We start from the raw sequence: 15397 nt of genomic DNA on the forward strand, positions 1-15397 counted from the left end.
AATGTGGGGTTTCTAAGAGAGAGTTGATGTTACAGTAATACCAGGTACAGATGTCCCCTGACTTACAATTTTTCAACTTTATGATGATGCGATAGCAATACACATTCAGCATCAACTTTACTTTGAATTTTGATCTTTTCCCGGTCCAGTGATATGAAATGTGATACTTTCATGGTGCTGTTCAGTAGTAGTGAGCCACAGCTTTATTTCTGTGAATTTTTGTTTACATAGTGTAGACAGTCTCACATTCATAGCAGAATGGCCTATGCTGAATATTTCCCAGGCATGTATTCCCAGGATATATCCGTGTTTTATTACCACGACAGAGAACAGCGTCACATAAGAATATGTATGCAGGTCTGTAATCTTCTAGACATTTGACTCATACTTGAACTTTTCATCTCTTGTCACACCTCATTCATCCATACCTTTCAACATTTCATTTTTGAGCATTACCATATTTTTTGATGTCTGTCATCCTATATTTATGATTGATAATTAGTCTATTATGCTGGTATTTATTTGTTGACTTTTAGACAATGTTATTCTTTTCAGAAAAGTGATAGAACCCTGTCTGTCCGCAAGTACATCGAGTTCTGTGAATGACAAACCACCGGAATCTTCCTCTAACAAAGAAAAGGTGACACCACCAAGTGCAAGTAGTGACAGCCAGACTAGTGGTGCAGATGACCCAGGTGTAGGTTCAAATGAGAAAAAGGACGCAGAACCCAAAACCAAAGACATTGTTCCTAAAGAAGAGGTTGAAGAAAAATGGTCTCAAGAGAGAATGATGAATCTATCAAGAAAATTTAATCTGGATCTTGCTCCTAAGGTATGTAGGAGAAAGTAGGTGACTGTGCTGCTTTAGTATTAAACTGAAGATAAGCACACACTGTCATGAGCACCTTAATGGCAATGTTGAACAAAAGTTTTTCACTGTGAAATTAGAATTGACTGGGAGTGTAAGGCCAGCCATATAGTACTTTCTCAGTTTCATGCAGAGTAGAAATATTTTTTTTATGCATAGAATTTAGCTCTCCATTGATAATATTTCTAAAATCTTTAATCACTCCACGTTCTCACTCTTTGATATATAATTCACACTTACCCACATTCACCTAAAGGCTTTAGTTATTCCCAATTTGGAAGAGTGAAGAGTGACCTGATTACAGCCTTTAATTTTTTTGAGTGGATCAAAGACATGGACAGTGAACAGTTCGAGAGATATAGGGGTAGAGCAACCAGAAGACAGTTTGAAAATTAAGCTAAAAACTTGTTAAAAGAGTAGATAGCTCTCCCAGATAATGATCTCTCTTTCCTCACATTCTCTAGTGCTCCCAGAGCCTTTATCCCCTTACCCACCAAGTGACTCTCTTCCACTTCTATGGACCCATTTGCTGCCATGTACACTCCCAACTATCTAAAACATTTCACTTTTTCTAAATTTTCTCTGATCAAACACACACAGCTAACCTGTCCCTCGTCTCTGCTGAACCAAATAAGCTTGCTTATATACACATATACTCTCAACTTCCTCTCACCCATCCTTCCTAACTCAGTCATTAACTTTTGCAGTTTCATACTTGAATCTGCCACCATTGTTGTATCATTAGCAAACAGCAATTAACTCACTTTCCAAGCCCTCCCATTCCCTAGACTGCATCCTCACCCCTCTAAGACTTTCACATTTGCCTCCCTCACAACACCATCCATAAATCAATAACCATGGTGACATTACACACCCCTTCTGCAGACCAACCTTCACTTGGAACAATTCGCTCTCCTCTCATCCTACTTGTACTCATGCATTACACACAAACATTTATTTATATTAACCATTCTGTATGTGCAGTTTGATGTGAAAATAATGGTCAAGACTGAAGTTACTTACAGTTCAAATAGAAAAGTATCTAAACCCATTACTTACTTTTTTCATGTGTCGTTCACAATAATTTAAAAGAGGAGTAATTCTCATATCATCTTCCCTTACAGTTGCTGTTCTCCCGAGGCCCTCTAGTTGAGCTTCTCATCTCCTCAAATGTTGCCAGGTAGGTATCCCCATTACTCATGTTCTTATGATGCCAAGAAACAGACGAAGAATGGCCCATCCACCCACATACACATGTATATACATGAATGCCCATACATGGACATATACATATATACACATGTATATATACATATGTGCTTGCCTTCATCCTTGCCCATCACTATCCTGGGTAGTGCCAGGAAAACACCAAACCATAGCTCCCTTTCCACCTCCAGGCCCCACAAAACTTTCCATGGTTTACCCCAGACGCTTCAGATGCCCTGGTTCAATCCATTGACAGCACTTCGACCCCGGTTTACCAATTTGTTTCAATTCACTCTATTCTTTGCATGCTTTTCACCCTCGTGCATGTTCATGCCCCGATCGCTCAAAATCTTTTTCATTCTATCCTTCCACCTCCAGTTTGGTCTCCCACTTCGACTTGTTCCCTCCACCTCTGATACATATGTCCTCTTTGTCAATCTTTCCTCACTCATTCTCTCCCTGTGGCCAAACCGTTTCAAAACACCCTCTTCTGCTCTCACAACCACACTCTTTTTATTGTGGAGACAAATTCTTTCATTGTAGATAAGTAAACTTTAAGTACTACCTGTCACCATGAGCACCTTAGTAAGATGGGAGATGCACAACTGATACTGCATTTCATTTTTGTGTGCAGCATCCTGGAAGTAGAAGACCCAGTCTTTGTAAAAATGATCTCACTACCATAGTCAGGAGGTGGAAGAAACACTCTCAGGAACAGTTATCCTACAATACTTGATATGCCATTGCCAGGAAGTGGAAGAAATACTTAGGAATAGTGATCATACAGTGCTTGATATTGAATATGTGGTAGGGGAAGAAATAATAGGAAAATATCAAACCCCTGAATGAGAGAGAAACATGGTTGTTATACAGAAGTGCATAAAATTTGTAGACATGAAAATGAAGTGCTTTCATCGGTATGGAACAGTGTTGCAAAGGGTTTTGTGTAATCCACAATGATGGAGTCAGGTTCTTTAATTGGTATGGAACAGTGTTTCAAAGGGTTTTGTGTAATCCACAATGATGGAGTCAGTGAATGAGTACAATAAAAGGAAGAATGCAGAGAGAATTAGAATTGAGTTTGTTGTGGTTTATAAAAGATGTCAGAAAGGTAAAGAAATTTGATATTTTTTGGTGAAGTCACAGGTTCCTCCTCAGTCTGATTCTCTGTGCATGCCACCTCCCTCTCAATCACAACCCTTTGAGGGTTACAAACGGGAAGGCATCATTGAAGAGATACCTGAGGGTGAGATGAACAGCACATACCCCACATTCTACCTTCCTCATCATCCTGTTGTCAGGGAAGTCATTAAATCACTGTCTTGAGGTGGGTCCCCCTCTTAACCCACAGTTGGTAGAGGTACTAATGAGGTTCAGAAGGTGGAAGGTTGCCTTAACTGGTGATATCACTAAAGCTTTCCTCCAGATTAATGTAAGGAAAGAAGACAGGGAAATGCATAGATTTCTTTGGAACTATAATGGTAACATTCGGATAATGAGATTTACTAGAGTTCCATTTGGTAATAAAAGTAGTCCATTTCTGTTGAACGCAACTGTTAAACATCATCTTAAAAGCTTTCCTGATTCTGAAGTTATTGCAGAGCTAAAGGATAACCTATATGTGGATGACTGGTTGTCAGGAGCTGACAGTGCAGAGGAAGCCTTTGCTAAGTTTGATGAGGCACAGTCAGTTCTATCCAAGGCCAGTATGACACTTTCAAAGTGGAGCTCGAACTGCAATGCCTTAAAAGACAGATTTAATGACTACTTAGAGCCCAGCAAGCATGCAGAGACAAAGATTCTTTGTTTACAGTGGTGTTTGACTGGAGATAGTTTTTCATTTGATTGTTTAGAATTTAAGGATCTTGAGGTAGCATCCACAAAGAGAGCAGTTATCAGTGTCATCAGTAAATTATTTGATCCTCTTGGCCTTCTATGCCCAGTAATCATGATGGCAAAAATTATGTTCCAAGATATTTGGAGACTTGGACTTTCTTGGGATGAGATCTTGCCTACAGAATTGCAACACCGGTTTCAGAAGTGGGTTCAAAATATAAAAGTTCTTAACACATGGCAAGTTAATCGTTGTTACTTTCCAGAACTTGTATGGAACAAGCTACAAAATGTAGAACTGCATGCCTTTGGAGATGCTTCCGAGAAGGGGTATGGTGCCTGTGTATACTTGAGAGTTCCTGATAATGACGGGTCATTTAAGGTAATCTTAGTTCTAGCCGAAGGAAGGGTAGCACCTATCAAGAAATTGTTGGTGCCGAGGTTGGAATTAATGGGTGCTCTTTGTGTGCTAGGCTATCTGTATTTGTGAAGACTTCCCTACTCTTAATTGATGTACAAATGTACTGCTGGACTGATTCTAAAGTAGCATTGTCATGGATAAAGGGAGACCCTAATAGATGGAAGACTTTTGTAGCGAATAGATTAACTGAGATTCAGAGTTAAATCCCCCCAGTTCAGTGGAAGCATATTCCTGGTAAAGATAATCCAGCAGACCTTATTTCCAGAGGTGCCTTTGCTGAAGACTTAATTTCCTGTACCTCGTGGCTGAATGGTCCTGCTTGGCTCTCTGAACACTTTACTCCCATGCAACAGGATGAGGTACCAGCAGCACTGCCCATTGTAGAGGAGGTATTCCCAGACAGCCCAGTGACATGCTTAGTGTCCGAGCATCCATCAGTAGGGATTGACTACACCCGCTGGGGTCATTTTACAAAAGCTATTAAGTGTGTAGCTTGGGTAATAAGGTTTGTGAACAATTGTAAACCTCATGCTGTTAAATGTTTTGGGCCCTTGTCTTATACAGAGTTAGATCAAGCTAAGACAAAGTTAATAATTTGTGTTCAGAGAGAAAGGTACAGCCAAGAGATCAATGCCTTAATGCTTGGAAAGTCACTCCCTAAGAGTTCTGACTTTAGGAAATTCAGTCCTTTTATGGATGAAAATGGTCTTTTGAGAAGCAAGAGTCGGCTGGACCAGGCTGAATTAAGTTATGATTGCAAGTATCCTATGATTATTCCAGCAGGTCACATTGCCAAGCTGTTAGTTAGTTTCCAACATGTATTTCTGAAACACACTGGTGTTTCCACTTTAATTTCAACATTAAGATCTTGTTACTTAATTGTCGGATTAAAAAAGCTTGCTAAGGTAGTCTGTAGAGAGTGTATGATTTGTCGTAGACATCACTCACAAGCTTGCTGTCAGCCTGTAGCTCCTCTCCCAGGACTAAGAATTAACTCTGCTCCTCCTTTCACTGTGACAGGTGTAGATTATGCTGGACCACTGTTTTGTGTTGATTTTCCATGCAAGAAGCTGTACATTTTGTTATTCACTTGTGGAGTTGTCTGTGCAGTACACTTAGAGTTGACTAACTCTATGTCTTATGATGATTGCTTACTTGCCTTTTGTAGGTTTTCTGCCGGAAGAGGCCTTCCATCAGTTATTTACTCTGCCAATGCCAAGACTTTTATTAGTATGTCTAAACAAATGCATCAGTTCTTTGGCAACCTTGCTCCCCAGTGGAAGTTTGTTGTACCCCATGCTCCATGGTGGGGAGGTTGGTGGGAAAGATTAGTCCGATCTGTTAAATTAGCTCTGAGAAAGACTCTTGGTGTAAAATGTTTAACAAGATGTGAGCTAGAGACTACCTTACATGAAATTGAGGCATGTGTAAATTCCAGACCCTTAACTTTTGCCACAGATGATCCTAATTCTGTAAGCCCTTTAACACCTTCTCATTTTTTAATTGGATGCACTGCTGGATTTCATAGAGAGCTTAAAGGTGATTGCCAGGTTCCTGAAATGTCACATAAGGACCTATGTGAGCAAGAAAGCTACAACAGATGAAGCTCATAGTCCCTTACCACCAACAGATGCCTTCCCAGCATATGCTCAAGGTTTTGATGAGGCTCACTCCATGACACCGTCGTCAACTTATGTGTCTAGAACAGAACAAACTGTAAAGCCTCCTCAGAGGCTGAATATGTGAGATTGGAGGGTTTGAGATGTATTGTAGATTTAGGTTGGTGATCAGTATAGTCCCTTTGGGTATTGTTTATTGTTTTATTGTGTCATTTGCTTTCCAGGGTGAGGGTTGAGTTGACTCTTAGTGAGACATTTGTATTTATACATCCTGATGCCATATGATCATGTTGTTGAGAGTAAGGACAGGAGTTATTAAAGATACTCCTACGGTGGGGAGATGTTGGCGCCAGACGTATGAAAGTTGACTGCGAAAATAATGGAATGACGCATTTAATCCATTGTGGACACGTCAGTCTGTAAGATGCCTTATTGAATGTTTTAAGATCCCATTGTCAGTCTGTAAGATGCCTTATTGAATGTATAAGATCCCATTGTTGTTTACTGGCTGGAAGAGATCATGTTTACTCAGCGAAGTAAATAAACTCAGTACACGACGAGACTAGAGCTGTGTTGCTCCGCCTCGCGAGTTATTTTTCACCGGTTTCTCCTCCTATGGGACTTGTGTGGGAGGAACATAGATAAGAAAATAGATTTGGAATTTTTTTATGGATTTGATTTAATTAATTTTGCTTATGTAGTAATTATTTATTATTTATTCATCTATTTATCAATATCTCTGATGTCTGTTCCAACTGGAACTCCCTCAGTGGGATGGCCATGGCAATAGAGTCTCCATAACTTGTGAAATCAAGTGCCAGTTCGTAGCCTCTTGTGCCTCACCCTTAACAGGTCACTGGTAGAGGGCTACTCTAGCGCAGTGTTTGCAAAGGTTCCTACCTAATGTTTTTACTGACTACTTTTACTGACTACATGTTGCATATGAAGTTGAGTTGTATATCTTGTGATGTTTCTTATCAAGGCTTGCACATGGTTGTTTGTGGTTTAGTACATTTGTTATATGTACAGGGCATGGAGGTGATATATACGATGTGTAGTTAATGCACAGGATGTACACAGTATATGTAATTGATTTAAATGGTATGCAAGGTTTGCTCAGAGTGACATGTTGCAATATTTATGTAGATAGTATGCAGTGTGCATTGGAAACATAGGACAGATGTGATGAATAGAACAGGTAGGTTGTGCACACGTTATAATTTGCAAGTACTGCTGTATTAATGATTGATAGCTGAACACAAAGTCATGTGATTTAGCCACTATTATCTTGTTTTGATTTATTAAGGGATGACACAATTGTCGGATTAAGAATTCATTGCCTCAGCTTAGCCAGAGGCAGAGGGTGTTCCATCCTGATGGAAAAGCATACATACGCTTTAAAATTTGTATCAGTAGCTAACAAACTGAAGTTATTCATCTCGGCTATTCATTGTTTATGATTTTTCTTCACAACAGGTGCTGGAGATTGTAGCACCACATTACACAGTAGAGTTTGTCCAGCTCTTCCTGCCACTGGTCGAGAATGAGGATATCACAGGCTCCATGAATACAGATAGTGACTTGGTGAATGAGTTTATAGGTAATATTTGAGAAAGTTATGTAAGTATGAGTAAGATTTCAAAAGGCTGTGCCTCAGTAGCTATGAGTTTGGATGCATTGGCTTCTAATATGCAAAGCCTGTATGTTCAAGGAGCATATTTTTTCATCTTTGTTTGTTATTTCACACCTTGCTTGCCATATTCCTCTTTAGCAAGGTAGAGCCAGGAGCAGAAGAAAAGGCCTCATTTGCTCTTGTATTGTTTCTGTGGTTGAGTTGTTTTGCTACCCCAAGTTATTTTTACAGATGTTTCCAGTAGGATGTTTATGAAATTAGAAGAGCATGAGATTGAGTGTTTGAAGAGAGAATGGGATTAAAGATAGGTATTAGCGTAAATTAGGAATTTTGAAATATATTGTTGTGAAGGGAGTTGTTGATAGGCCAGAACAGGTTATTAAGGTTCTTTAAGCATATGAATTTTGAATATTAAAGGGGAAATGAGGCATAATTCAGGTAATTCTATGAGTTAACCAAATGGTATTTGAACCAAATTAAGAAACATAGAAATAATTGCAGTGCAAACCCCGGGATTGTGCTGATATATTATATCCTTAGAGGTTTCTTTTGAATTTTGATAGAAAGATTGTACAGTATGCCATTATACATGACAGCTAGAGAATGGATGTGAGCAGATGTGACCTTTCTTTCTTTGTTTCTGGTTCTACCTCACTAACACAGGAAACTGCGATCAAATATGAAAAAAAAAGTCATTTACCGGGATGTCTGGTGGTCTTTCATATCCACTTGCTTAAGTCTCATATAGTAATGGCTCTGCTGCCCTTTTTGAAGCATCCTTAGAAGATAGGTCAAACACTTCATATGTAATGTGTTGTATTTTCTTTTGTTTCAAGACCACATATGAAGAGAGAATTCCGCACACCATATGTTTCATGCTGCCGTTATACAGTAGCACTGTACCAGGTGCAAGGAGAGCTTTGTCATGAAACTTAACCTTTAATGGAGTTGATCCTTGGGTGCAAATTTTAGCCCTGATCAGGCTGATGACTCAATTTCTATTGTGCGAATTTAATGCTCTATCTAGCCAATAACATTTTCTGCATCATTAAGATGGTGTTTAAGTATTTCTTGGGTAGGTTATACGGAGTAAGATTCTGCTTCAGGGTATGTGCTACATAGAGCATCAGGATCCCAAGTTTTGGAAGGTATCTCCTGCTTGCCCAAGCTGAGCAGGGTTGTGAGTAAACTTGTAGTGTCTTGGACTGCCAGATCTTGTGACTGCCATATTCTGGATGACGCAGTATATATCAGTTAGCAAAGTCATTATTATGACAGCAAGGTATTCGTGACTAAGATTGTATATAGTTATGCTTCTGTTGTTTATCATTATGCTTGTTTCTTGGTGCCCTCCCTATCAAAAAAGAAAGCTAAAGCATCATGCTGGCACTTCTTTTTGCTGAGGTTTTGATCTGTATGAGAAGCATAGTATTGAGAGAATACTAGTTAGAAACTTCCATCATAATTGAACATTCATGAAGCTTTGCTTACTCAAGGTGAATATAGAGGTCCCTTGCCTGCCGTGGGTTTATCAACCATGCTTTTGTGTATACATGCCACGAATAGTGTACACCACTTTACCAAACACAGAATCAAGTTTTGAGTGTACACAGCAACACCAAAATTTTTTTCTGTGCACTGGGTATGTCATGTAACCACAGGCTGCATGTAAGCCAACCTGATGGACCAATATTACTAGTTAGAGGCTGGAGGAGTGTCATAAACAGGCAATGTTGCTTGGGCAAATGTTGAGGTAGCCTTTTGTGCTTCGTAGCTGGTAGGATGATGTCTGGGAGTATGGAGGGATGGTGTCAGAGGAACATACTACCATTATAGTAATACTTTACAATTTTGTACATCATTTTGTGTACATTGAGAGAATATCCATTTTGTTGTTTTTGAAGTATAACATGCTTATTTTTAACTTTGAAGCCTATGTTATAGGACATAAGGTATGTCTCTCATCTCATGAGGCATACTGCCTGACTCCATGTTTTCCAAAGGCCTTGTACCTTGTCAACCACAGTTTTCCACATTGTTGGCAAGGGAATTCTGTATCATTCCTTCATCTTTGTCTGAGTGAATGTGTGATATGTCTATTTATTGTTCATTGTGCCACAGAAATGTGTCTATTCTGAATTAGGTTGTGAGGAGGATCGCAAAACAAAGGTAATGATGGAGTGATGATCACTTGGCATCTGGAGACATTTGCTGATGGAGCCAAGAACAAGGATGTGGTATACTGAGGAAGTAGCTGATAAGTCATGGATAAGAGTAAATTTCAATAAAAGGGAAGTTGGTAAGCTAAGTATGGCATGTCATGAAATGTGGAGGTAGTTGCTAAAGCCAAGGATGGATTGATATTGCATCAAGTTGATCAAACCAAGGATGTGAGTGATGTGTAATTTAAAGGTATTTATTTTAAAAATACATGATGGAAGATAAGAGTGGTATGAATATATGGTGATGATTAATGAAAAACTTTTATAAGTTGGAGTTAAATTCAGGAGAGAATAAGAATAGGAAAGGTTAACAGTAAGTTTAAGGTTACAGGCGGTGCCAGTATGTAATGTTTAAGGTTTAGTATTTTGCACAGAGAAATAGTAGCCTGGAGATGATTACATGCAGTTTTAGGAAATTGTGTAAATAAATGCTATGTCAATGGTTAATTAATCTCTCTTTGTGATAGATGATTTTCTTTGTTTCAGCCCACTGCAAGTCCAATTATTACGTCATGTAGAAGGATCGTTGAAGCATCATAAACAATGAGATACTCAGGTAAAGTTTTTAAGGAAAGTGGCTTTAACTGACCTGACAAAGAAACCAACTGTTGGCAAGACCACAGCCACTGTAGTTGTATATCTCTTAGAATTGATGTTTCTTATGAGCTCCCATTGATCCCTCAGTAGGTCATTTGATTAAGCTGACAATATCAGTAGCCTCACTTTTGTAATGGCTTGTGCTCAGTAAGCAACAGTTGAGGATGTGTGGCACAAGAGGTGTACATTAACCATCACTCTTGTACTGCCACAACTGCAGGCTATACCTATCATCATGAAGTACAATACTAATCTCATCTTACTTATCTTGTGGTTTCTCACTAGAAACAAATGTCTATCTTCAGACCTGGATGATATCATCACTGACAACTCTTCTATCAGTCTAACACTCTTAGACAGAGACAAACACCAAATCTAGATTAGTATCGCTTTTGTAATGATGGTCCAACACCAGCACCATATTAGTATTAGGATGACTATGACAATGATACATCAAAAATACTTGCAAACTAAATGTCAACCAAGGCATTCTTGGCATGTTTGTTACCACACTTTACATTAAAACATCATAAGTGTCAATGAAAAAGTAAAAACATTTTATAACCTCTCTATCCTCAACAGACTTCATACTTGCCCCTCTTTCCAAAACTCTTGCATTCACCTCCCTAACAACCCCATCCATAAACAAATTAAACAACGTGTGTGATGTCTCCATGGTTGTTAAATTTGTTTATGGATGGGGTTGTTAGGGAGGTGAATGCAAGAGTTTTGGATACAGCGCTGGTGGCTGATTCATGTGAGAAACTGCAGAAGCTGGTGACTGAGTTTGGTAAAGTGTGTGAAAGAAGAAAGTTAATGTGATATCTACTGTAGCATCCACTGCACCCTCATCTGCACTTGTGTCCATAGAACCATCATCTATAGTAAAGTCCACTTCACTGTTGTCAACAACATTGTCCATTGCACTGCCTTCAGCAGCATCCACCGAGATATCATCAAAGGCTGTGGCTATTGCCCTTTCATTTACAGTGGTGTCCACTATGCTATCATCTATGGTGATGTCCACTGGACTATTATCCACAGTGATGTCCACTGTATTATTACCTGTAGTTGTATCCATTATACTGTTCACTGCATTGTTATCTACAACAGTGCTGCAGTGTCGTCATCTGCAGTATTCATTGTACCATCAGTTATAATGGGATCCACTGTAATGTGCTGTATGGTAGTGTCTTTAACACTGTTGCTTACAGAGATATCTGTTGTACTGACTGGAAGTAAGCCTGCTCCACTGTTGATAACAGATATGTAAATTGCTTCATCTACATCCACCAAACTGCTGAATACAGCTATGTTTCCGTCACTCTCATCTATATTATTATCTGCTACACCATCATCAGATTCTAAACTGTTAATTTCATCTTCAAGAGTATCTGGGATCGCAGTGTGATCATATATACCAGGGTTGTCTTGGTATACCCCTATATCATATTCTCCAATTGTCACAACTGGGTTTTCTCCTTCCCTTGTCTTCATAGTGTTCTCTTCTTCCCCGGTCTTCATAATGTTCTCTTCTTCAACTACCTCTGTAAATGTGCCTGTGCTTTCTTTTGTTGTGTTCTCTTTTTTGGCTGCATCTCCGACACTGCCTTCTCCAACCACCTCTGTAATGTCATCACCAGCCAACTCCACAGCCATTCCTAGAATGCTTTCTTCTTGAGATTCCTTAACATTTTCTCCTCCGTGCACATCACTGTGTGTTAATGTCTCCCTGTCATTCTCCTCCCCAAGTATTCCAATTTCATTTGGCAGTGCAGTGCTGCTTTCAAGCTTGGTTGTTACAGGAAGGTCATATTGATCTGTGCTACTAGAGCCAAAGCCTGCCAGAGGTAATGATAATCTCAGGAGGAACTGTAAGTACAGAACTGGCAGCTCCATCATCCACTGCTGCACTGTCACTCAAAATAAGCCAGTGGATGCCATCACCAAGATCCTGGATACTTTCTAGATTGGTGTTAGAGAAGGTGTCAGGGTCAGTTCCTTTCACTGGAACATGTGTCAATATACTGCCTGATTCAAGATTTACCACTTCTTCAGGCTCAATGTGACTCATGAGCAAATCCTCCCCATGCTCATCATCACTTCCTTCATCCTCAGCATTTAGTGGATGAGGTGTAACAGCACTTTGGTTTCCAATCTTCACTGTAGCTTCCTCTCCAACCATATGATCCTCAGAGTGGTCCATGATAACCAGATTCCCATGCACCTGCACTCTCTCAGGGTCCATCACAGTGAGCTCGGCAAGGGCATTTCCAGCGTCCAAGCTGCTGGTGGGATCCAAGCCACTGGCAAGATACGTGCTGTTTGTTATATCCAAGGCACTTGTTATACCTGAAGTACTTGTATGGTTTGAAGCACCGTTTGAAGCGCTAACAAGAAACAAGTCACCTGTCAAATTTACACCACTTGTTATGGACTCTTCATCTGTATCCATATCTGTAGTTGGAGGATTACCATCTTCAGTTGGTGCCACTTTTTTTGTGCCATCATTCCCCATTTCTGCCTCTGGTATCTTACTGTCCTCTCCTGAATTTTTATCTAACATGATATTCACCCCCCCATCTCCATAATGCTCATTATCATAATCATATTCTATGTCCATTTCAGGTGGAAGCTGATAATCATTCACCAAATAGTTTGTAAGGAACTGGTCTTTCATTTTTTCTATCATCAAATCCACACTATCCACATTTCCCTCAAAGTCTGCTTGATCAACTATTACAGAGGTCTGCTTCAGCCCTAAAATGCCTCCATTGCTTGAAGTTGTTGGGCTCTCATTAGTTGTTGACTCCTCATCAGAAGTTGCCTGGCCCTTGTTTAAGGAAGTTGTCAGGTCCTCAGATAAAGCTGCTGCTGCAGATCCCTTGTCCAAGGAAACTATTACTGGGTACTTGATAAAGGATGGTTCAGTCAAGCTTTCAGTAGAAGCCACTGTCAGGTCCTCACCTAAGGCATCTACTGTCGAGGTTTCAACAATGGAAACTGTTGTCAGGTCCTCAGTTAAGGAAGCTGATGTTGAACCTTCATCATAGAAGGTTGATGTTAGACCCTCATCTGAGAAAGCTGCTGTTAAACCTTCATCAGAGGATGCTACTGTCAGGCCCTCAACTGAGGAAGCAGTTACCAAGCCCATGTCTGAGGAACCTGTTGCTGGACTTTTATTGTATGAAGCTTCAGCTAGGTCCTCACCAGATCCTGCTGCTAGACCCTCCTTAGTTGGGCTTGTTGCTAGACTCTCAATTGAAGAAGCAGTTGTTGGGCCCTCATCAAGAGAAATTGTTACTGGGACCCCCTTGTCAAGAGAAGCCATTGCTGGGTCCTTGTCAGAAGCCGCTGTTGAGCCATCAGAAACTATTACAAAGTTCTTATTAGGAGCCGTTGCCAAGTCATCAGGAGAAACAGTAGTTGAACCCTCTTTAAATGTTGCTGCTAACCCCTGTCAGAAGTTACTGCTGGGCCCTCTTCAGGAGAAGCTGTTGTTAGGCCAACATTGGAAACTGTTACTGGGCGGTCAACAGAAATTGCTGCTAAGCCCTCATAAGGAGAAGCTGCTGTCAGGCTGTCATCAGGGGAAACTGCTGCAAGGCCTTCATCAGTAGTTACTGCCAGGCTCTCATTAGAAGAAGCTGCTGTCAGGCCCTCATCAGTGGAAGTTATTGCCATGTCATCATCAGGAAAAGCTGTTGCCAAGCTGTCATCAAGTAAGATTGTTGCTAGATCTTCATCAGAAAAGACTGTTGCCAGGTTGTCATCAGGTAAAGCTGTTGCCAGGTCCTTACTAGGAAAAATTGTTGTTAGGTCCTTAATGGGAAAAGCTGTTGCCTGGTCCTCATTGTGGAAAACTGTTGCCAGGTCCTTATCAGGAACAGATGTTGCCAGGTCATCATCAGGAGCAGCAGTTGCTGAACCCTCATCAGAAGCTGCTGGGATCTCGTCATGGGTTACCAGACCCTTGTTGTCAGAAGCTGCTAGGCTTTCTTCAGAAGTGGTTGGGTCCTCATGGAAAGCTGTTTCTGAGCCTTCATCAAAAATTGCAAGCCCTTCATTAGAAATCCCTGGACTCACATCGGTTACTGAACTTTCATTACTGGGAAAAGTTATTTATTACTGACAGGTATTTGAGTGGCATATCTCATACTTAACAGATTTGGAGTGAAATATAACTGTTCAGAACTTGAGAAAGAGAAAAGCTCAACAGAAGGCAATCCTGGTCCTAGAATTTCATGAGATTGATATGAAACCTTCCTTTTTCTAGATCCATCTTGTGCAATGAAAAAGAACAACTTACCTTACTTCGTCTTCCTGCAAAGGATGGGAACCCCCAGCCAGTTACTATCATTGAAGTTGGTGCAGGCTCCGGTGTTTGTCCCAAAAATCTTTGTGAGTTACTTGTTCACAAGTATTCTGTACAAAGTGTGGGAAAGGGATGATTTATTATGTGTATGTAAGGAATATTAGGTTTTTATCTATCTGTATCTCTGATGCCCGTTCCCATCGGGAACTCCCAATAAGGAGATGGCCACAGCAAAAGTCTCCATGTATCCCTGTCCTTACAAGCCTCCCTCACATACACCATTCCATGTTTTATTCCACCATTTTTCTCTCTCCAGTACTCTTGTACTCTATTTGTCCATGTCACAGATGGTCTTCCTCTCACACTAACCCCTGTAATTGTACTATCAAACACTCTCCTTGTAAACTTGAATTGCATTCTTTTCACATGCCCAAACCACCTCAAATGATTATGTTTCACTGACTCTACCACTTTGCAGTTCATTCCCTTTACATTCCTTGCCATACCACATCTTTCATGTACCACATTTCTTTCTTCGTTCCATCCAGTCAAACCACATGCTCCTCTCAAATAGCTCATTTCTGCAGCCTGGATTCTTGCCCTCTTTGACTTATTCCATGTCCATGTTTCACATGCATAGGTCAGGGTTGAGAGGACTATGGAGTTCTTTTTTCACTTCTATC

The 15397-nt window shown here is 40.2% G+C and overlaps 1 protein-coding gene across 31 annotated transcripts in view; it reads left to right on the forward strand.

The window, feature by feature from the left end:
- LOC139762982 (negative elongation factor D-like) overlaps positions 1 to 15397 on the forward strand; it is a 303098-nt gene that overhangs the window by 79161 nt on the left and 208540 nt on the right. For 23 of the 31 annotated variants that reach the window (XM_071688451.1, XM_071688450.1, XM_071688452.1 and 20 more), the window contains 2 exons: positions 556 to 832; positions 1993 to 2048. In XM_071688451.1, coding sequence (XP_071544552.1) covers positions 556 to 832; positions 1993 to 2048 — 333 coding nt within the window. Of the gene's footprint in view, positions 1 to 555; positions 833 to 1992; positions 2049 to 4595; positions 4688 to 7423; positions 7568 to 10288; positions 10359 to 14675; positions 14801 to 15397 lie in introns of those variants that run through there. The other 8 variants (XM_071688467.1, XM_071688466.1, XM_071688464.1 and 5 more) reach the window with 6 other exon arrangements.

The sequence above is a fragment of the Panulirus ornatus genome, chromosome 45 (genome assembly GCF_036320965.1).
Source record: "Panulirus ornatus isolate Po-2019 chromosome 45, ASM3632096v1, whole genome shotgun sequence".
NCBI classification, from domain to species: Eukaryota; Metazoa; Arthropoda; class Malacostraca; order Decapoda; family Palinuridae; genus Panulirus; species Panulirus ornatus.